This window comes from Crinia signifera, chromosome 19 (genome assembly GCF_055691185.1).
Source record: "Crinia signifera chromosome 19, ASM5569118v1, whole genome shotgun sequence".
Taxonomy (NCBI): Eukaryota; Metazoa; Chordata; class Amphibia; order Anura; family Myobatrachidae; genus Crinia; species Crinia signifera.
The window spans coordinates 107,629,225-107,653,035 of NC_139226.1; the positions used below are offsets into that span (position 1 = coordinate 107,629,225).

Sequence of the window (23,811 nt, forward strand, 5' to 3'; positions counted from 1 at the left end):
TGGGGATGTAGTCCCCATTCCCTGTGGTGACGGTCGTGGTGGCTGAGAAAGTCCACCCCGGGAATGAAGATAGCTGATATTGCCACTGTGTAATGCTCCGTCCAGGCAAGGATCTTGGTGGCTTTCCTCATGCAGGCCCTGCTCTTTATCCCTCCTTGCCGGTTTATATATGCAACTGTTGTTGCATTGTCCAACTGGACCTGGATCGCCCGATGTTCCAAGAGGGAGTGAACCTGCAGTAGAGCGTAATAGACCACTCTCAGCTCCAAGTTGTTGATATGGAGCTACGCTTCCAAAGGTGTCCCATTTACCTTGAAAATGCATCTCTTGTGTCACAGCCCCCCAGCCTAGGAGGCTGGCGTCCGTTGTCAACAGAATCCTGGATTCCGAATCTCCATCCCGCAAGGAGGTTTGGAGAGTGGAGCCACCACTGCAGAGACTGTCTTGCCTGCGCTTACAGGCGGATTATCCTGTGCATGTGGACGTGTGATCCGGACCACTTGCTCAATAGGTCCCCCTGGAACACTCTGGAGTTAAATCTCCCGAACTGAATTGCCTCGAATGAGGCCACCATTTTCCCATCAACCTGATGCACAGGTAGACTGACACCTTCTCTGGGTTCAGCTTTTCCAACAGCAACTGTTGGAAATGCAGTGACCTTTTCTGCTGAGAGAAACACCCTCCTCTCCACCATATCCAATATCATCCCCAAGAATTGGAGAAGCTGGGTCGGCACTAGAGAGGACCTGGGTATCTTCAGCATCCACACGTGGTCCGACAGTACACATCTGGTGGTTTCTATCGCTTCCTGCAGGCTTGTCTCTGACTCCGCCTTTAGGAGCAGGTCGTCCAGGTATAGGATTATATTTATCCCCTGAATCCTCAGAAGGAACATCATCTCCGCCATCACTTTGGTGAAGACGCGTGGAGCGGTGGACAGACCAAAGGGTAGGGCCTGAAACTAGAACTGCTCGTCCAATATGGCAAACCTTAAATATGCCTGTGTGGACCCCACACTGGTACGTGAAGGTAGGCGTCCTTCACGTCGATGGATGCCAGGAATTCTCCCTCCTCCAACCCTGCAATGACGGCCCTTAAAGATTCCATTCGGAATTTGAAGACCCGAAGATAAGGGTTCAAGGATTTTAAATTGAGGGTCAGTCTGATCGAACCGTACGTCTTCGGTACTACGAAAAGGTTGGAGAAGTATCCTTGGCCCATTTCCAGTGCCGGTACAGGTATGATTACCTGAGAAGTACCAACTTTTGCACAGCCTGTCTGAGGATCCTGCACAGCTGCTGGGAGTCCCGACCTGAAAAACTTGTGTGGGGGCGGTCTTTCGAACTCCAGCTTGTAACCATGCAAAATAATATCCCTGACCCAAGGGTCGAGGGATGATGCATCCCACCCGTGGCTGAAATATTTCAGCCGAGCCCCCACCGCGAGTATGTCTCAAGGTGGGAAGAGCCCGTCATGCTGAGGGCTTGGGTGCAGCTGTATTTGTGCTATGGTCACGATTGGAAGAGGTTGCTGTTCTCCTGGGTTTACCACAAGCACCTCTGTTGGCGTATGAGCCGCCCCTGGCCTTAGGCCGAAACTTGGAGGACCGAAAGGACTGCTGGGTATTCCCTGAAAAGGGGAGTCTTACCGGTGTGGAAGCAGGCGGGAGGAAGGTGGACTTGCTGGCTGTAGCCTTAGAGATTAAGTCGTCTAATTCACTCCCAAACAATCTGTCCCCTGAGAAGGGAAGATTCTCCACACTGCGCTTGGAGTCCGCATCAGCGACCCGCTGCCATAACCATAAGGCCCTACAGGCCGATACAGCCATTAATGGCGCCCAATTCTTTCTGAGCCTCACACATGTTTGCTGTGTCTTGGAGGTGTCGCAGCTTTTCAGCTACTGTAGCCACATTCATGTCACCCAACAAACCTCCTTGTATTTGGTTGGCCCATGTAAATACAGCCTTAACCATCCAGTAGCTAGTGAGAACTGGGCGTTGGGACGCACCACTGGCTATGTAAATAGCCGTAACTGTGCCGTCTAGCTCCCTATCGGACATATCCTTTAAGGTCGAAGTCCCCGGAACTGGGAGCACTACCTTCTTAGATAGGCGGGACACCGAAGCGTCCACTACTGGAGGCTCCACCCACGCCTTTCTACCCACAGGGTCGAAGGGAAAGGTAGACTTCAAACGCTTAGACAATTGGAAGCATTTTTCATGGTTTTTCAAGGCTGCTTTGAATACATCCTCCAAATCAGCCTGTTCTGGGAACACTATGTCCTGCCTCCTATGAGAGACAAAGAAGAGATCCCCCTCTACAGGAGCAGCCAGAGGTAAATCTACTACCTCTCTAATGGCTAGGATTAGGTTCTCTGTGCCTTGAATGGGAGGCCGTGACCCCTGAGTCCTCTTCAATCTCCTCCTCCTTGCCATTATCCTAACCCTCCTCTATCTCAGAGTCAGGGGAAATGGCGGCCAGTGCCCATTTACAGGACGTCCCTGGTGTAGGTGTGAGAATGTCCACCCTAGCAGTAAGCACAGATCAATCCTGCTGCACCTGCTTGGTCTGCAATGTATTCACTGCAAGCTGTGATGAGACGGTCTCCAGCATAGCTTTCACGCTGCTGTGGCCAGGAGGTTTCCTGGGTCTCACCCTGTGAAAGACCACTAAGCTGTGGAGAAACACTGCTGAGCTGTGGTGACATTTATTGCTCACAAGTGACTTGTGATGTAGAATTAGGAGCAAACTTACAAGTTATTTTTCTCACCATTTTGGAGAATAAATCACCCCCTTGACACACTTCAAACACACTTTGTACACAACCAAGATAATGTCAGACAGATCGTAGCTATGTGTTTGCTATATCACATATATTTATATAGACATATAGTGTGCACAATGCTTCTTAGCAGTGGGGGAAAACTCAGAGGTATATGGGGACACCAGCACCCTGCAAACCTAGTCCCCTAGATCAGTGGTTCCCAACCTGGGGTACTAGTACCCCTGGGGGTACTCTGCAGATAGGGTGACCAACTCATCCCTTTAATCCGGGACACACATTAATTACACAGGTTCTGTGGCAGTTTAACACCAGGTGAAATGGAGTCTTGAGGTGTGGCAGTTTAAAACCAGGTGAAAGCCAGCCACAGAACCTGTGTAATAAATATGTGTCCCGGATTAAAGGGATGAGTTGATCACCCTATCTGCAGACCAGTTGGGGGTACTTGAAAATAATATTGGTAATGGCGGAAGAAGTCTCCAGGATAAGACTCCCATTGCCATGGAGACGAATCACGTTACATCACTTCCGGTTCTGTCTGCATCGTCATTAGCGTCTTCTCATGTTTTTGCCGATCAGCAATCCACTGGGAGCTACCTGCGCTGCCACAGGTGGAGGAAGCAGTGGCATTAATCTTACAGGCATCAGCAGGACCCCAGAGACAGTACACAGCCAGCGGCCAGACACAGAGGGACTCAATTCCTGACCACACACTACTCCTCAGCTACTGCTTAATATAAGGACACGCATACCGCTCACTTCCACTCCACTTGTAAGTACTGTGGATAGATCAAGTTGAGAGGAGGGGGTACTTATAAATGAAAAGCTTAATCAAGGGGTATGGGAGAGAAAAAAGGTTGGGAACCACTGCCCTAGATAGAAGGACTGGTAACAATATTTATGTGCATACAATATATATATATGTACCAAAGTGGCTGCTAGACACACAGAAGCGCTATACTTGCTGTCTCTGCTGTCAGAATCTCTCTCTCCCAAAGGCTGCACCGCTGAGGATTGATTTCTGCTGCTGTAATGGCGCCCACGGCATGAGGAAGAAGCAGGAAGCAGTGTATAGGCGTGCTTAGAGGGTCTGGTCCCACTCTGAGCTAAGCCTCACCCCTCTTATGGCGCCAGGGCTATACTAATGTTTAGACTTTCGCCTGTGTTAAACTTAAGTTAACAATAAAATCGGAACATGCCCTACAGGGACACCTGATGCTGCCGTGGCCATCTTGCCGCACATGAACACTCACCACTTGAGGTGAGGCTGAGCCAGGGGTGTGCGCGCTGCAGAGCAATGCCCGTGGTAACAAACACCCTCTCAGGTCAGTGGACCTGCAGCAGGGATCAGTTCGGTTCCTTAAGAGGCCAGCAACTGTCCCTTCCCCCGGCTTCCCTCAAAGCAGGGAAGCTGTATAGCCCTAACAGCAACCCCAAAATAATAAAGTAAAGTACATTGAAGAAAAATTCTCTGGAGCTCCAGGAGTGTGCATCCTCTCCTGAGGACACATTTTCTAAAAACTGGCTAGTAAGGGGAAGTAGAGGGGAGGAGCCAGCACACCCTGGTTGAAGAAATGTATGTGCCTGTCTCCTGTCGGATGACCGCTTGATTAGTTTGCCAATAGCAACATCACATATGAAGTAGAATACACATCATAGTAAATTTCCCCCATAATATTTTGCCAATCACATCAGTCATTGCCCCAGTGGAGCTTACAATCTATATTCCCTACCACCTTTACATGCGCACACACTAGCCTTAATTTACGCTGGAAGCCAATTTAATTACTTGTGTATTTTTGGTGTGGGGGAAGAAATCAGAGCACCCAGAGAAATCCCACGCGCACACTTGGAGAACATACAAACTCCATTTAGGCTATGGTGGAAATGAAGATCTCTGTGCTGTGAGGCAGTCAGTCATGTTAACCATTACACCAATGCTAGCACACCTTGGCTTTATCATATACCCTTTGAAGTTTTCTCGTTCAATGTTCATTCCTACCTGCTGCGAGCACAGTGAAACGTACCCAGTTTGCTCAGGAACACAAGCACTGGACGGACAGAAAATGACTGGTAATAGATCATGTGGACTGACGAATCACATTTTCAGTTACATTGGGCCTTATTCTAGTTCACTCTTTCTGACCAAATCCTTCTTAGATGGACAAAACCATGTGCACTGCAGGTGGGGCAGATGTTACTTGTGCATAGAGAATTAGATTTGGGTGGGGTTTTACTTCAAAGTGAGATCTATATTGCAGTGTAAAAATAAAGCAGCCAGTATTTACCCTGCACAGAAACAAAATAACTCACCCAAATCTAATTCTCTCTGCACATTTTACATCTGCCCCCCTGCAGTGCACGTGGTTTTGTCCATCTAAGAAGTATTTTGTCAGAAAGAGTGAACTAGAATAAGGCCCATTGTGTAGATGGTAAGGTCAGATCAGGCTGACTTTATTATAGGGGTAACCTTCCTAAACGTATCACTGCAGAGAAAGAAGTAGATTCAGGTTCCTGGTTTTCAAATGAGAGATGAGAATGTATATACCCATCTACAAGTTTCTGTGGATCCGAGGTACATATGAATATGCCAATATTAAACATTTGAGCATCAGCAGCTCTGTGAGAGATGTTCAAAATATCCACTAAAAATACCAGCGTCGCTCACATTTGTTATATAAATTGAAATAAAAAATGTTTGGTAAAAAAAGATGATATTTCCTAATGTCACCTGGGAATGGAATCAGCACTCACGAAGGCCCTACTGAACAGAACTCACTGGATTGAAGTACAAGGCTTCTGGGAACAATAATGACAGGGATCCACATATGTATAATCTAGAGAGGGAATGTTTTATTAGAGGAAAAGTGTCCTAAAGTGTGGAACCCTGTAACTGAACTCAAGGTTCCAGACTTTCCTCTGTCACATCTGCTGCTTCCAGGCAACTGTTCTGCGCATCGTCCGTAGAAGTGTAGAACTCTCCCCCTTCCGCTGTTACATCCTGAGAACGGGATTCCTCGTCTTCATCTTCATCAGCTTCACCATCATCTTCCACATCCATCTCAAACACTCGGACATGCCGCAGGTTGGAACTCAGCTACACAAGAAAGAGAATATGGTCAATAGCAGCATACATTAGCTTAGCATACACATACAGTACAAATACACACACACACACACACACATACATACTGCCTTTTTACAGCTCCACCAGGCACTCAAAAGGGGAATCAGCCTGATTCAGATTGATTCGCTGCCTAGCTTGCCCATAAACGCCACCAAGCCAAACAAGCGATCCTGAATTGGCACCATTGTCTTTTGTACTTAATAAATAACAAAAGCCACCCTGTTATAATCATCAAGCCAAATAATTAGCAGTATGATCAAACCAGGGGCTATGGCAAAAATAGGTCTCAGTCCCAAGGGCCATTTCAGTATATAGTATGTACACTTTTCTCATGGTAGAAACCTGTTAGCTTCTTTTACGTACATCATAGCTAACAAGGAGGCTGTCTGCTTTACAGTATACAACCGATTTCTTCAGACAGGCTCTAACAACATCAAGAAGACCCAGAGATTCTCTGCTGTCGGCCAATGAGACAGGCTCTAACAACATCAAGAAGACCCAGAGATTCTCTGCTGTCGGCCAATGAGACAGGCTCTAACAACATCAAGAAGACCCAGAGATTCTCTGCTGTCGGCCAATGAGACAAGCTCTAACAAAATCAAGACGACCCAGAGATTCTCTGCTGTGGGCCAATGAGACAGGCTCTAACAACATCAAGACGACCCAGAGAATCTCTGCTGTCGGCCAGTGACACAGGCTCCAACAACATCAAGAAGACCAAGACAATCTCTCCTTTCGGCAAATGAGACAGGCTCTAACTACATCAAGATGAACCGGAGAATCGCTGCTGTCGGCCAGTGACACAGGTTCTTACAAAATCAAGAGCCAGAGAATCTCTGCTGTCGGCCAATGAGGAAATGTAGTCCCAGGATTGCGGCGGCAATACCAGACTCCCACACACACACACTAGTGGACTTTAGAAGACCTAATATATATATATATATATATATATATATATATATATATATATATATATATATATATATATATATATATATATATATATATATATATATACACACGGCGGGACTCAGGTATGTAGAGAGACCTTGAAAAAGATTCATATAGAATCGAAACGCGTTGGTCAGCGGAAGGTGGAGGCTGGAGCGGTGCTTGCATTGGGAGACCTGCTATGGTGTTTGCTCCGGGTACCATATACGAGCGCTTCTAGAACGGTTTGTCAGTTCTCTCATGCTGGTAATTAGCTACTTATTCTACCCCGCTCATACAATTTATACTGTTTTATTTGTAAATTTTTGGCAATACAATTTGTTTTATTAAAATTGTACGTCACTATATCCATTTTCTTTGTTCCCCATGTGAATTTTCTGATTGTGGAATGGGAAAGATCTGACCTTCCTGTGAATGAATTAATAAGCGATAGTTAAGTAGGTTTTCTACATCGGATTTTGAGTAGAACACAGTGCGGCACAGTGTGTCCGGTGGATGTGGCCACCAGCATAGGAGACTGTGTGCAGTCTCCTTCCCCTCAAGAGGGTCCCGCTCAGCATAAACGCCATCAACTCATTTTTATTGTTTAATAACAGCTATGTATCAGTCACTTGTGTGTGTCTTAGGAAACCGGTTACATTCTCTCTTTCATATAGGTCAGTGGTTTCCAACCCTGGTCCTCAAGTACCCCCAACAGTGCACGTTTTCCAGGTCACCCAGCAGGTGCACTCATTATTCAGGCACATTTGAAAAGATCCACAGGTGGAGCTAATTATAGCACTTGTGATTCTGTGTGGAGACCTGCAAAACATGCACTGTTGGGGGTACTTGAGGACCAGGGTTGGGAACCACTGATATAGGTCTAAAATGAGTTAGATGGCAATGCAATGTCTAGTGTCCTTTTGTGTGTCTCCAAAACACTGCCATCGTTGGTAGCGAGTGAAACTCTCTCGCACACCTGCACAAACACAGAGGCAATCACAAGGTAGCAGACTAGCTTTCGAATCATTAGCTTACTAGTATACAATAACCCTCTGCCCACCATACTTTCATATCTAACTTGTGTCCCCTTTCTAGACTGGTACCCACAGGCCTGCCCATTCGAGCCACACAAGCTGATCTGATCTTCGCTGTGTCCTTTCCCCCCCCTCTCTCCTGACCCGGGTGCTCTGTGCCCAAATATGTCTGCATTTATTTGCTCGACCTGGCATATTCCTATTTCATATATTCTCCGTTGTCACCGCTGTTCGGCACCACTCAGGACAATAATAAATCTAGGATGTGTACATAGACTTACCACACATGCCACCTTGCGTATTCCGTTCACGGACACGTACTGAGCTTTCATATTTTCCAGCAAGCGCCACTGACTGTCCAAGAACACGGTTCGTGTAGGTATGTCGGCACATTGCTCTTCTACTCTGTGAAACGTCACAAAGATAAATGTCACTAAATCATGTGTCCGACGGAAATACGAAACATTTAAACTAAGCATCAGTTACAGCGATGCGCATTTATAGAAATGAGATTAGCGCAGTGCTGGGCAAAGGTGGCCGGACAAGCCTCAAGCTCGATCCCAGCTCTGACTTATTACCCACAGCAGTCGGAACGTCGGCAGGACAACCCATCAGTGGTCTCTGTAGGTACACCAAGTATATTTAAACACGTAAAACCCTGTAGACACTGAGTGACACGCTTAAGCACGATCGCTGAGGTGAGCGATCTGTGGAGAGCCGGGCATTGCCTATTGTTTATAGGCAAAGCTCAGTGATCTAGCACGGTCCTTTCCCTGCAGGCGATAGTGACATGCGGGACAGCTCATCACCGTCACCTGGGGCTACACACACACAGAGCGATCAGTGCTCCATTTCTAGACGTTCTAGTCAGATCGCTTAGAAATTTGAGTGCCAACGTTGATAGCGATCCTGTTTTTTTTGTATGAATAATCACAACTACAGCCGAGTCAATTCATTGAAGTTTAGTTAAATATTGCACCCAAAAAAAAGATGAGTAAGGTGATATGGAGATGGTCTGACAGACAAAGGAAAAGGGCATGTAGAGGGCATGTGGCAAGGTCCAATTGATTTTTCGGGTATTCGGGGAGTCTCTGAGCTTGTGAGGAATCCGGGGGCTTCTGGGAGAGTTCTGTGGCAGGTTAATTCTCTTGAAATTAAGTGTAATTAATTAAGGGCTATGCATGGCCCTTTTGGAGGTGCAAGTTAGGCACATGTGGCCCATAAAGGATACTGGGAACCCCATCACTAGATTACAGTCATTTAAGGGCTAGAACAGTGTATCTTTCAGTTCTAACCATATGTAACTTATGATTTCACAAACTATGGCCCTTATTCTGGTTGACTCGCTCGGATGCGAATTTGCATCCTTGCGAGTCACCCTAACCCCACCTTATGAATGGTTAGCCGGCGCCACCCATTCTCACGCGGGATGCGTTCGCAATGCTTGCAAATGGATGTTTTACATGAACATCCATTCACATGGCAGTGGGAGCCTCCCCAATGTTTCGATGGTTGCGGACCATTGAATGATGGTGAAGGCGCACGCATATATAAAGGTGGTCCTGACCACTCCTACAGATGCGTGTAGAAATCCAGGAATTGGGCGTGCAGCTGACATCCGGTTATGTCAGCTGTCCGCCCCCACACAAACACACACGGACACATTAGCATGTCGCTTTCATGGGAACGCTCATGAAACACTGGGTGTTCACATATGCTAATGGGCCAGGCCGCCAGCCCACACCCCTCTCCACCCCCCGCTCCCAAGGCTGGGCGTATGCACCCGGCCAACAGACTTTTTGCCGACTTCGCATGCACCCAGCCTATACACGTGCGCAGAAATGCTACTGCGCATGCGCAAAACATCGGTCCCCGTGCGAATTCGCGGCCGCTACAAATGAACCAGAAAAGGGCCTATGAGTAAATGCAACCACCCATTTAAACATCGCATTACTTAATAAATGCAGAAAATGTCACCTAATTTACTTAAATGATTTGTTTTAGCCGAACAATCAGGTCTATGAGCACCTGTAAGACACCATCCTAATGCCATATATTCCTTATAGTAAAGCGTAACATGATTCTCTTGAGACAGAAGGGCCGCTTACCTCTTGGCTGGATCTCTGATGAACTGGTAATCTGTCCTTTCATCAGAATACACTGAAGACAGAGGGAGCAGAGCCAAGATCCTGTCTTTCCCTTCTTGCTCAGTGTTATCTCTCAGGACTACAGTGATTACATCGTCTTCATAGAAGCGAGCATCGAGAAAGCTGTAGCGACTGAAGAGCAAAAGATATTAGACCGAGATGTATGTTACTTCCAGTTCTACAAAAACCAGCAATGATAGAAGTTCACTCATTTTAGACCAAGCTTTTGGATGCAGAGAATATTTAGACTCTTCTTTGTGACTAGCTGAGGTACCGGACATTGCCCAGGTTTGGTTGTGCAATTAGCATTATCTAAGCTTTATCCTGCTTTTGTTTTAAGCTTAACCGCTACCCATGCCCATGGTGTGACCGGTAAGCACCTCTCTGTGATGGGCTCCCGGATCTGACCACAGTTTGTTTCCTTAAACCCCATGTCCTCTACCCCCTTTTTGCTATGCAACCCTCACATATCTTGCCTCCCTGACCCACTTTGTAGTGGCCGGACCCCTGGCGGTTTTGGGATTGCGGGTCTTAGCGGCTGTGAACCTACGTGGATCTTACTATGCCCTGACACAGTTTCAGTGTCCCCTAAAAGCAGGCATGTCCAAACTGTGACCCTCCAGCTTTTGTGAAACTACACATCCCAGCATGCCTTGCTATAGTTTTAGCATTCCCTAATAGTAAAACTGTGGTAAGGCATGACGGGACTTATAGTGTCAACAGCTGGAAGGCCATAGTTTGGACATGCCTGCCCTAAAAGAAAAACAGTGGGGGCATGCTGGGACTTGTAGTTTAATAACAGCTGGAGAGCAACAGGTTGGCCAGGCCTGGTCTACACATGGCATAGATTTTAAAGTACCAATGCTTGGGGGGCTGGTGACCTGCCCTACTTCCTCAGTCTCAATTGTATGGTCTCCTGTAGAATGCAGGAGGGTAGGCAGCTATGGGAAGAGGCTACAGTTAAAGGGATAAACAGGAGAGGATCCATTCCATTCTGTGCTCCTCTCTAATGCAGCAGAAGAACGTGGCCCAAGTAGAGCCCCAAATGGGACCAGTAAAAATAATGGTGCAGCACCGTTATCCCTGAAGCCTTATTCCTGCGCATTGTGCCTGTAAGCCCACAGCCCTTCTCCAGTCTATGCATTGTTCCTTTATATAATAGAATAACATTCTGCTCATAATCACTTTTTTTCTGAAATTTCACTTGTACTGTTCAAAGAATTCCCAAATTCAACAGCCACAATATCTTCATTTGTAGATCTGAGGATAAAAAAACATTAAACACCAATCAGTGGTTTTCTGCTAATTTATTTCTGAAAACAAACACATGACCCTTATAAAACGGACTACAATTACCACAGGTATGTTTTCGGGTATGAGTCATGGGTTGGAAGGTGGACACAACAATTAGGTCGACACAGCAAGCCACTGTACATTGTCCAGAAGGTGGTGCTTCAGATAGCGGCAATACTGTTTATCAGAAGCCAGTTCAAAACTGTGACCCTCTAGCTGTTGTAAAACTACACATCCCAGCATGCTTTGCCATACTTTTAGCATTCCCTAATAGCAAAACTGTAGCAAGGCATGATGGGACTTAAAGTTTCACAACATCTGGAGGCCATAGTTTGGACATGCCTGGTTTAGATGATGTAGCCATAGATACTGTTGTACTAAAGCAGGGGTGGGGAACCTCAGGCCCAGGGGCCGTAGCCTGTCTGAGTGGCCCTCCCACCCGCCCGGTGGCTTTGCCATGAGTCAAGTACAGGGGAATTCTTGTGAGAGGTCGGTAGTTCTCGTGAGATTCCTCTTAATTAACAGCAGCCGGAGACTGTCAGTCCTATTCAGCGGTAGCCGCCGGAGGGTGGGACGGCTGCAGCAGGACAATTCATAAGAGACATTTTTACATATGGCCCATTGAAGGGTTTTTTCCCCATACAAACGGCCCTTGGCACAAAAAAGGTTCCCCACCCCTGCACTAAAGAGTAGAACAGTTTTGTATTGTGTCAGCGATGGAAGCAAGGAAAAGTTAAATCATATTCCGATCATCGTTTATATAGTGCCTCCATTATACACATTGATGTGTTGATGAAACATACAAAATGCTAAGCTTTGTACCTGTTGACCTTTTGACTGTCTATTATAAACATTAACAAGTTCTATACCACACCCGTCTTTGGTTTGTGGAGTGAAACCAATGCAGCAGAGGGAACCACACGCAAACATGGAAAATCCTATAAACGCTACACAGAAAGGGCCTTAATTGGGAATTAAACTCAAAACCTGAGTGTAGTGAGGCAGTTATGCTAACCACTGGGTCCTTGTATATATTAAACGTCCCTCTGTCTGGCTCTCGCTCATTATATTAACCATAAGTTAATTTTCTTTGTTTTATACTGTACAGATTTTGTTTTTGTCAGATGTCTATAAAGTAGACATTATTGAAATGATTAAAGCCTGGAGAAAAATGTACACAGATGATGAGTATCTTATGACGTTATAATGGTTATGGAATTTTAGTTGACATTTACGGCCCTCCATACACTACTGCGACTTCTCAAAGGGGAGATGACCAACGTACCAGGGCCTCCTGGGCCCATGTGGAGCTATTAAGAGTGCAATTGCTGGCTCCTGCTTTAACCTGCTGCGCAGCACTCTGGTGAGCAATGCTACAGGAGGGAATATGTACACCCTTTGAAACAGCCCAGGGGCCGTGAGGGCGTCTACGAGACACGCTGCTGGATCTCGAGTCCTGGACCCATACAGAGGCAGTTTGTGGTTGTGTCTGGAAGCCATCAGGTCCACTTGGGGCTTGCCCCATCAATCGACTAGTAAAGGAAAGACGTCCTGGTGGAGAGACCATTCCCCTGCGTGATATAGCAGATTCCAAACCCTCAAAACTGCTGTAAAAATGTGAAGACCCCTGAATCTTCTGATTATGGCCAAATGTACATTTCATTCAATACCTTTTTAAATCTGTTGATTGTCTGAAAATGATCATCTTGCTGTGGGAGGAGTCCAGAATGCGGAACAAGACATAGTGCAGATTGCGCAATCTATCATTCCAGCTGGAAGGCAAGAAAAACAACGTGGGCATTAGACTTGCCCAAGTCCCATAAATAACTAATTCAGCATAATATTACATAGACCTTACAGGTATGGCAGGGAGATCAGCCTTGGACACGATTCTTCACTGAAAGAGAAACAATAAAACAAATGTAATAACACAAAACCACACTAATGAGATATCCCTAGACACCCTTATATTCCTCATCTCCTTTCCAAATTATAGCCCTGCAACCAGTGGAATAAAGTACTGCCACTCTGCTGGAAATCGCCTCTACCACTCCTTTGTGACCATGGGTGTTTCTACAATGTGCGGTGAACATGGGACCCTGTATCCAGGGTGGACTTATGCGCGCACCCTTATTTATTTACCTCTCCGGAATCTTGTGTTGCTACTGCTGATGCCGGGGAAATTCCTCCTGCCATTTTCCCAGTGTTTTGTGCATGTGGAGTAAAGATTTGTCTCTGAAAACATGGTAGGCACCATGTTTTTGGAGACCCACATAGTGTCTATGGCAGTGGTAGCCAACTCCAGTCCTCGAGAGCTACCAACAGTTCACATTTTCCAGACAACCTAGCTGCTGCACAGGTGCACTCATTACTAACTGACACATTTTAAAAGATCCACAGGTGGAGCTAATTACTTCACTTGTGATTCTGTGAGGAGATCTGGAAAACATGCCCATGTAGCTCTCGAGGACTGGAGTTGGCTACCCCAGGTCTATGGTCTCACAGAGCCTGCACACGGGCCCCCACCACTCTTAAGCCGACCCTGTGTCCTGCTTATGTTTCTAACCATCATTTATAAATGCTCAGGAACATTCCTAGCACGCTCTCTATATTCTTGTCTCCATCAGCCTTTCCCCACTGGCAGGTAGAAGACATTTCTCATACAGCAACCATCTACAGTTCCATACCAGACATCTTAGCCCCTGCCGCTACTTACAGGATCACATAATATATTACGATTTTCTATGAACCCTATCTACCTTTATACATTGATCTTTCATAGTAACCAATCATTTATGTGTTCCCTAAATTTAACCCTTTTAGTGCCAACATTTCTGTGAGAGATGTGCAAAATATCCGCTAAAAACAGCCAGCGTCGCTCACATTTGTTATATAAATTCAAATAAAAAATGAGTAAAAGAAGATTATATTTCCTATATAAGGTAACATTACAGGTCATTATGATGAATACATTCCCACACCTATTTTGATAAATTCAGAACCATCTTTATCTTCAGTGTCTATACCCCATGAGGGGTGACCTATATAGATATATATATATATATAGATATATAGGGGTTGTCCAATTGCGCCGGCTCCCAGCCACAAATAAGACAGGCGGCACTCCGACGGATTGAGGTAAAAAGAAACAAGTGCTTTATTTCATAGATGCGGCTGCCTACGTTTCAAGACCTCAGTCTTGTCCTCAGGGCGTGCATGAAGAAAAAAGTGATGTGCAATGTGTGCAATTTTTTTTTCTTCATGCACGCCCTGAGGACAAGACTGAGGTCTTGAAACGTAGGCAGCCGCATCTATGAAATAAAGCACTTGTTTCTTTTTACCTCAATCCGTCGGAGTGCCGCCTGTCTTATTTGTGGCTGGGAGCCGGCGCAATTGGACAACCCCTATACATTATTTAAGGAAGGCACCACGGGCAATACTCCTTTCAGCATTGAGTGCCGGGTAATCACAGACCTGTATATAGATATATATATATATATATCTATATACTGTATATATATATATATATATATATAATATAGTTTTCTTCTGTGTGGTTATCTACTTGCTGGAATACAAAATCATTTGTAAAATTTGTTTAGTATTTATCTGTGATGCGACTGAGTCCTGCTGGAGAAAAGCACTTTATAAATACAATTAATTGTATTATTATATGTCTATAATAAGACTCCCCTTTTGAACAATGATATGTTATGCCAATCCCTAAAATAATTACCTCTTTGATGTGTGGTATAAAGAAATACACTGTTTTTGTTGAACAGACTTTCCTATAACATCCTGTAATATGCAATTGGAAAAAAAAAGAGCATTAGCTACTGTGGGTCCAGCAAGAGTTCAGTGGTACAAAAGTCACCACTTGGGATAAAAAAAGACTTACAGCTGGTTTTGTCAGACATTGGTCAATAACAGACACCATCTGCCGTTTCATGAAGTGAAGAGACTTTTCCGGATAGTAACGGAACAGCAGAGGACTTTCTGAAGACAAAGATATACCACATTAAACCTGCAGCCTCTTCTTGTATTTTACCATATTGTAATTATAGGTACTTATGTATTATCTGGGCTCCCATGTTAAATGCACCCCATTTTTTCATACCCCTACTATCCAACTACGCATGGAGTTGATTTTATATAGTGTGGCGAGCGCAGCGAGCCACCGTGCCCGAAGCGTGGCGAGCGCAGCGAGCCCCGCGAGGGGATGCGGTCTCATAAGAAAAACGGGAGCCCAGATATTACATAAGTACCTAATTATATTTATAATGAGCTGCAATTATCTTTATTAAGAAACATTGGGTACTTGTGTAGTTTCATGGCAGCAGTTACATAGTCAGCGTATTGTCCCTGTCAGAATCAGCGTAGTGTTCCCGCGGCCAGTGTAGTTAGCATCCCTGTCAGTATCAGAGTCATGTTCCCGCAGCCAGCTTGTATCTGCAACTGTGTGTACATTCGCGGCTGACCGGACCTTACGCAGTTAGCGTAGTCAGTCAGCATTATGCCCTCGCCACACTTTCTAAAATCAACTCCACGCCGACGTGGATAGTGGGGGTGTGAACAGGTTGGGAAGACGCATACCACGTCCGCTCGCCACGCTTCAGGCTGGCGTGGATAGAGGGGGTATGAACAGGTTGGCGTGGATAGCGGGGGTTTGAAAAGGAGGCATTTGCCAGTATGTAACATGGAGCACTGGCAAATTCGTCCTTTATTGTGCATGAGACGCACTTGCGCACCGCACCCCCCTTTGTGCACGATACGCACGCGAACCCCAAACACCCCGCCGCAAGAATTACTGAGACGCACAAGCGTATGAGACGCTCCTGCATCTCAGACAGATGGAGTGCCTGCATGATCCCCTCTCCGCCGGCGTCTGTCAGCACAGGGGATCTGGCGGTCTACCGGCGCTGTGTGAGGCGCTCACTAGGCTTGCCGGGGACAGAGCTGCAGCTCACGGGGACAGTACGATGACTACGCTGACTGTACAGGGCTGCCGCGGGGACACTACGCTCACTGCTCTAGACTGCCGTTAGGCTACGCTGACAGCTTAGCGCAAGGTGCCGAAGTGAAACTACACAAGTACAAAATATTTTTATAAATCTGAGATCAAGGAAAGCAAGACGTTCCTTCATCAAAGCCCATAATACAAGCCTTCAGCAATTCAGAGGCTATTACATAATGGGAGTGGTGTTGGTGCTTTAATAAATAATACCAAATATCATTCAGAAAAGCTCTGTAAACAGAGGATGGTCCCCTTTACCAGATGCCCTGCTAATAAGCCTAAACAAATACCTTTGAGAGGTGCACTGTTCTGGAGGAAGTTGAACCACTGGTTACCCTCTGTACTTGGCGGGGACATCAGATTGTCGTCTTCATCTTTCAAATACTATAAAAAGATTATGAATAGGATTCTTAAAACTCTGATTTAAATAGTGAATATTCATAAACAGCAGCCGCAGTATAGTGAATAGTGACCTTTCACCACACACATTAGTACAGCAAGGCCTCATACCCACTCGCGCCAACTTTGCATGATGTACACACATTCTGAATGCACAAAACTGGGCCTGACAATGCACATGTTTTCTAATGACTTAGTACTCTATGGGAAGGCTGCAGAGTGCGGTGGTTTCCCAAAGGGTGCATGATCCATGCAAACTGAAGAATGAAAATAACAGGATATTTAGAATGATCGGTACAATTCCTTTACATGGGGCGCACTGGAGTTACACTGGGGTATAGATGGTGTTGGGCAGATCATGCCAATTTAAATCTTTAAGGATTTGGCTAGGCTCCTCCCCCTACATACCCCACCATGAGATGCCTTTCACTGGCCCTGCATCTGGGGGGGGGGGTCCCTGTTCACTAGCCAACTCGCTACACGGGGAGGAAGGCCGTGCTGCCACTGACTTGCTCTGGCGCAAGTCAGCGGCAGGGGGGGGGGGGGTGTTGCGAACACGATCTCATCTGACTCTAAGGGGGGAGGGGCCGCTGACCTGCTCCCAAGTGCCCTCCAGTGGCCGGCACCCACAGGCAAATGCCTAAAGCTGCCTAGTGGTGGCGCCTGCCCTGATGAGGGGACACGTCTGTACATTGGTCAGAACATAAAACATTGCGACAAGCAGAGACAGTTTAGCTCATACAACCTCTACCTCTATCCAACATCAACTATCAAGAGTTGGCGTTTATAGCTACAAACAAGTTTAGTATGATGCAATAACTCTTTAGAGTGCCCTTTGCACCAATGGATGCCAGTGTCCCCCAGAATGAATGAATGAAAGAAAAATGCTCGGGATGCTTTACCGAGCATCATGTTTGAAGTTGTATAGCAGACACTTAAAAAGCTTTTACTTGTATAATTAACCCTATGCCAAGCTGGGATCAACCTGGCTATGTGCTGACACGCCATGCTCACATCATCATTAAGCAATACATAAAAGTAATGTTGTAAACTGTTTCTAAATTGGGTACCAATTATTTTGGTATTTACTGTGTTTTCGTGATATTTTGTATACCCATTTGTTAGTAAACTTTATTACCGAAGTATTAATAATACCTTTAAAATGATTGTTTTCAAAACGATCATTGTATTGCTAGAATAGAGAACTTGTGCAGCGGAACAAAGTTAAGGTTGCAAAAGAATTCCCATATGAACGGACACTTCCTGTGTGTTGCATATTATGATCAGTGACAATACTACTTTACCTGACCAACTCTTTCTACGTTGAAGTATTTCCCTTTCTGGTTATACAAGTCTGGTTCCTAGAAAGGAAAGAAAACCAACACTATAAAACAGAGAAGCACACTACGTGTTTGATAACTACTCATGTTGATGAGGTCGGGACTTACCTCATTGAAGTGTTCCGTGAGAAAGTCTGCTACAAACGTGATGTCTTTCTGAGTCATCTACACCGGAAACAGACAAGTACAGTATAAGCACAGAACCCTTATGCCACTTTAAACTTACATAGGGCTATATACAGTCTGGGATAAGACTGTCGGAACGTCAAAACAGTCGGAATCCCGGGCCATGCTCACTCAGCAAAGCGGAAAATGTCGGAAAGTGGGCGTTTCGGTGGAAAACGGCCACGGATTGTCGGAAAAGGCCCGTGAATTCGACAATCTGCGTCTGGTTTCCAACAAAACAGATCCGACTTGTTTTAAGGTTGCATCTGTTTTGTCGTAACCGTCCTTCAATGCTATCGGTAACGGTAGCATTGAATAGGCGAGGGCCGCTATTTCCCCTGATGGGAATAGCATCCGGCATTAAATACCCCCCATAGAATTGGGAAAGGAAATTATAATATACATATCATGTCATTTATTATTATTTAAATATGGACTACCTTATTCAATTCAGGAAGAACGTGATCCTCAGACATCCGTAACATAGCTACAAAAACAACATTTATTAGTAATGAATATAAAGAAGGAGTGTCCAATTTCCCTCCAAATCTGCATAAAGCACAGAGGGGTTCATTTACTAAACATCGATTTTGGTCTGTTTGATGGTTTTCTGCAAATCCCCATAGGTCTCACAAATGATTTATCCAAAAGCAAAATCACCCAGAAACAGCATGTTAACAGCATGACTTAATATGTCCATAGGCAGCAATACACCATGGGGTAAATTGACTAAGATCTATTGAAGATGGGATGTTGCCCGTAGCAACCAGACTCTACTTATTTATTTATTTACCACCTTCTAGAACAGGGATGGGGAACCTCAGGCCCTCCAGCTGTTGTTGAACTACACATCCTAGCATGCCCTGCAACAGTTTTAGTATGGCCGAAGGTTCCCCATCCCTGTTCTAGAAGATAAAAGATAGAATCTGATTGGTTCCCATCTTAGTAAATTTACACCCACGAGAGCAAACATATTACACTTTACATAGACAATAGAAAGCCCAGACTTACTGTTTGTAAAATCAATCAAAATTGGACCATAATAGAAGAATTAAATAGACAAACAAAACACAAACAAGACCCGGAAAACACAACTCGTTCACAGCAAATAGTGCACCAAGAATGTCTGTGGGCACGTGCGTAAGCACCAGCTTCTGTCTCAGGTCATTGACGCTATGTGTAGACTACCCGCTGTCAGTCAGCCGAGAAATAATAGACAGGCTGTACAGCGCGATACACAATATGACATTTCCAGCGTAGGTCACTGCACTACACAATGCCGAATCGCTGATTGGCTTAGACTTGGACTTTCTCAGCCAATCAGTGGACGGCTGAATCACAACAGAAACCACATTAAAACATTCAGAAGACAGTTACTCCACCCCCTGAGAATGTGTGCTAGGAAAACTCTCTTACCCACGTACAACCAGCGAAAGAATGCCTTGAAGTTTTTCATACCACTATCTATAACCCTGAAAGACAAGAATGAACCGGTCTATTTTGAAGTCAATTTAAAGTTAAAGGACTTCTATCAGTAGATCATTAAAAAAAACAGCAAACTAAAACATGTACACTAGCAATAAGCATCTGAATGCACCCACATTGGTTCCTGGAAAGAGTCGCTATGACCAGTAAACAATGATAACTTTTAAAAATGTTATCACATCAAGGGAAGTAGAATAAAAGATGGTACTTGTGTATTTGCAGGGTACCCACTAATCTATTTGCTTAGTGGGCTATTCTGCGTAGTGAAATCGCATCGCACGGCACGTTTTCGTGCCGTACGATACGATCTCACTAGTTCATTTATTAACTGCACCCTGGCCGCGGATCGCATCGCATGCAAAATCGCATGCGATTTTGCATGCGATGCGATTTAGCACAACACCCCCAGTATACATGTCTATGCGATGCAATGGGATTTAGCACACCCCGCTATCCACGTCACCCCAAAGCGTGGTGAGCGATTTTATAAAGTGTGGCGAGTGGACGCGGATTATTTTACATGTATTCCGCGTCCGTTCGCCACGCTTCGGGCACACTTTAAAAAATCAACTCCACGCCGACGTGGATAGTGGGGGTATGCAAAATAGCACACGATAAAATCGCATGGGTGCTTTTAAAATGAAGTACCATCAGATCTCATCGCATAGGTGCTTATACAATGAAAAATCGCATTGCACCGCAAATGGCATGCGATGCGATCCGCGGGCAGGGGTGCACTAAAAATGAACTAAGGAAAATAGCATTGGATGTGATGCAATTTTCCTACGGTGCCTTTACGTATGCAAATTGTGCGCCCTGCAAAATACACAAGTACCTAAAAGATTTGCAGACTGTGGCCCTCATCCAGGTTGTCTAAGTAAGCTGAGATGCCGCCCGGCCGAATCTCCGTCCCTGAATGCCCTCAGTACCATGTGAGGGTATGTGTACACGTATCCCCGTGCATGTGTACCCCCGGCAGGTATCGGTCTGCCCGCATACCCATGGAACTGCACAGCGTTTTCATGGGGATGCCCAAAAATCACTTGGCATTCCCATGGGCGAGCCCCATTCCCGCCACCGTCCCTCCCTGCAACGAACAGCACGGTGTGTAATTCGCCAAAGCTGTTTGTTGTCGGGGTCCGCACACTGCACAAATACGAGTGTTATTGAATTAGCCTCTATATGCGATATCCTATTAACAGTGATCATCTAGCCTCGCCCGGGGTTACACTAATTGCCCCAATAATCTGGCACCAGCTGAGGCTTATCAGGGATTTGATTTGCCTGTCGGAGCATATTTCAGAGAGCAGCCCTGTTTTCAGCTGAATCGGGACTGCGGCTTTGCGAAAACAAACAGGTTTCACTAAGCTGCGTGTTTTTGCACGAAGCGAGTCTTATTATCGAGCTGTCTAATAGAATAGCCCGAAAAATGTAAAAAAATAAAAATAAAAAAGGGTGAAACAGTAAAAAAGGAAAAATCATCTGCCTATGATCTGCATCCTGCAAGAGTAACCCACAGAGTTAATGTATTCCGGGTACAATTACAGTTTCAGCTTCATTCTTGGTTTGGTCCCCTCATTACTAAACGTGCAAGGAAAATAACATTTGGGTCTTACTGTAGTAGCTCATTTGTTTTGAGACTGAAGGAACCAACAGAAGTAATTGCATCTGCAAGAGAGAGAAGAGATCTAAGTTAACATGATACGGTTGCTATAGAAAAACTCAAACTATAGCTAATAGTATGCTGGGAAAAAGGGGATTTTTGTCCTTACCTGGAAAATCCTTATTTCTGAATCCTTTGGTGGACACTGGGACAGTGGGAAGGGGGCGGAGCCATGGCGACAGGCACCAAGTAGCTAACACTTTAGTGGTGCAGCCCAGGCCCCTCCTTCCCCACACTCCATCCTAGGTCAGTTTAGACTACCACCGGACTTAGGAGCACAGGAAAGGAGAGAATGAAAGAAAGAAAAAGAGAGATCTTGTATCACCATGAACAAGAGCATTCCCTAAAACCAACCCATCCGCCGATCAGGGGCGTCTGGGCGGGCGCCCAGTGTCCACCAAAGGATTCAGAAATAAGGATTTTCCAGGTAAGGACAAAAATCCCCTTATTTCCTTCATACCATTGGTGGCCACTGGGACAGTGGGACGTCCCACCGCTGTCCCCTCACGGGAGGGAACGCTCCTGAGCTGCAGAAAGAACGCCACGGCCGAACGCAGAGTCGACCTCGGTGAAAGTATCAAACCTGTAGTGGCGTATAAAAGTGTGCATGGAAGACCATGTGGCTGCGCGGCACAGCTGCTCTGCGGAGACTCCTGAAGCCGCAGCCCACGATGATCCTACCGAGCGAGTGGAATGGGCCGTGAGCCCTGCTGGCGCCGGCCTATTCGCCAGGAGGTATGCCTGCTGAACCGTAAGCCGCAACCACCTGGCAATGGACTGTTTAGATGCGGGCCAACCCCGCTTCTGATGATCATAAAGAACAAACAAAGCTTCTGTTCTTCTAATCTCCCTGGTCCTATCCACATAGATGCGAAGGGCCCGAACCACATCGAGAGCCCCTCCACTTCTTGAATCCTGGAAAGCAGGAACTACGATTTCCTGGTTTACGTGAAACCTGGAAACCACTTTTGGCAGGTAACCCAACCTGGTACGGAGGACTGCCCGATCTTGGTGGAAGACCAAAAACGGTGGCTTACAAGATAGAGCGGTCAAATCCGAGACCCGCCTAGCTGACGCAATTACCAGAAGGAAACACACCTTCCATGAAAGCCAACGCAACTCCACCGACTCCAGAGGCTCAAACGGAGCCACCTGAAGAGCTCTGAGAACCAAAGGCAGATCCCACGGGACTACGGGACTCCGAAAGGGAGGAGTCACGTGCATGACCCCCTGGAGGAAAGTACGAACCTCCGGTCTTGTCGCAATGCGCCTCTGAAACAGAACCGAGAGCGCCGAGACCTGAACCTTCAAAGTGGAATGTTGAAGGCCCAAATCCACTCCCGACTGCAAGAAGGCCAAAACCTTGGGCAACGAGAACCTCCTTGGATTCTTCTCGTGCTCTTCACACCAGCGAAAGAAAGAACTCCAGATCCTGTAGTAGACTCTTGCTGAAGACGGCTTCCTGGCCGCTATCATGGTTCTTATCACAGAATCTGAGAACCCCCTGTCTCTTAAGATCTCCCTCTCAAGAGCCAAGCCGTCAAACCGAGACGAGCTAGGTTGGGATGTCGACAGGGTCCCTGAGACAGAAGGTCTGGCCGGAGAGGTAACCGCCACTGAGGTTCCTCCGCCATGAGCCGGAGATCGGCATACCAGGCCCTGCGTGGCCAGTTTGGGGCCACCAGGATTACCCTTACCCGTTCCCGCTTGAGTCTTCTTAGGAACCGAAGAAGAAGAGCCACCGGCGGGAAGGCGTACACCAGATCGAACGGCCAAGGTGCCGACAGAGCGTCGACCAGAAATGCGCCTGGATCCCGAGTCCTGGACCCGTAGCAAGGCAACTTGTGATTCCACCGGGATGCCAGGAGATCTATCTGAGGCCTCCCCCAACGGAGGGTTAGAGAGTGAAACACCTCTGGATGAAGAGACCATTCTCCGGAGTGGATCTCTTGGCGGCTCAGAAAGTCTGCTTCCCAGTTTTCGACGCCGGGAATGTACACTGCCGACAATGCCAAGAGGTGACGTTCTGCCCAACGAAGAATTGGCTGTACCTCCAGAAAAGCTGCTCTGCTCCGAGTTCCCCCCTGGTGATTGATGTATGCCACCGCCGTGGCGTTGTCTGTCTGTACCTTGACTGCACGAGAGCAAATCAGGGGGGCCGCCTGGAGAAGGGCTAAGTAGATCGCCCTGAGCTCTAGAATATTGATCGGCAACCCCGACTCCTGGTGGGACCAAACTCCCTGGTAGGATCGGTCCTCCACCACCGCTCCCCAGCCCCTGAGGCTGGCATCTGTCGTCAAGAGTACCCAGTCGGAGACTAGGAAGGGCCGTCCCATGGACAGGTGACGTGGCTTGAGCCACCAGAGCAACGATAGTCGAACCTCCTGAGAGAGTACTATCTCCTGCCTCTTCAGAGCCTGTGGTGAACG

General features: G+C 46.4%; 1 protein-coding gene across 4 annotated transcripts in view; it reads right to left on the minus strand.

The window, feature by feature from the left end:
- Positions 1–5,613: 5,613 nt before the first annotated feature.
- The window catches only part of ANAPC4 (anaphase promoting complex subunit 4), a 52,488-nt gene continuing 34,290 nt past the window's right edge, over positions 5,614–23,811 (minus strand). For all 4 annotated transcript variants that reach the window (XM_083163121.1, XM_083163122.1, XM_083163123.1 and 1 more), the window contains 14 exons: positions 21,336–21,387; positions 19,651–19,706; positions 18,675–18,721; positions 18,178–18,234; positions 18,034–18,090; positions 16,621–16,714; positions 15,215–15,312; positions 15,053–15,114; positions 13,175–13,213; positions 12,987–13,088; positions 11,209–11,283; positions 9,985–10,155; positions 8,158–8,281; positions 5,614–5,879 (listed from right to left, as the gene is read on the minus strand). In XM_083163121.1, the coding sequence (XP_083019247.1) occupies positions 5,682–5,879; positions 8,158–8,281; positions 9,985–10,155; positions 11,209–11,283; positions 12,987–13,088; positions 13,175–13,213; positions 15,053–15,114; positions 15,215–15,312; positions 16,621–16,714; positions 18,034–18,090; positions 18,178–18,234; positions 18,675–18,721; positions 19,651–19,706; positions 21,336–21,387 (1,232 nt within the window). In that variant the 3' untranslated portion in view covers positions 5,614–5,681. The remainder of the gene's footprint in view (positions 5,880–8,157; positions 8,282–9,984; positions 10,156–11,208; positions 11,284–12,986; positions 13,089–13,174; positions 13,214–15,052; positions 15,115–15,214; positions 15,313–16,620; positions 16,715–18,033; positions 18,091–18,177; positions 18,235–18,674; positions 18,722–19,650; positions 19,707–21,335; positions 21,388–23,811) is intronic.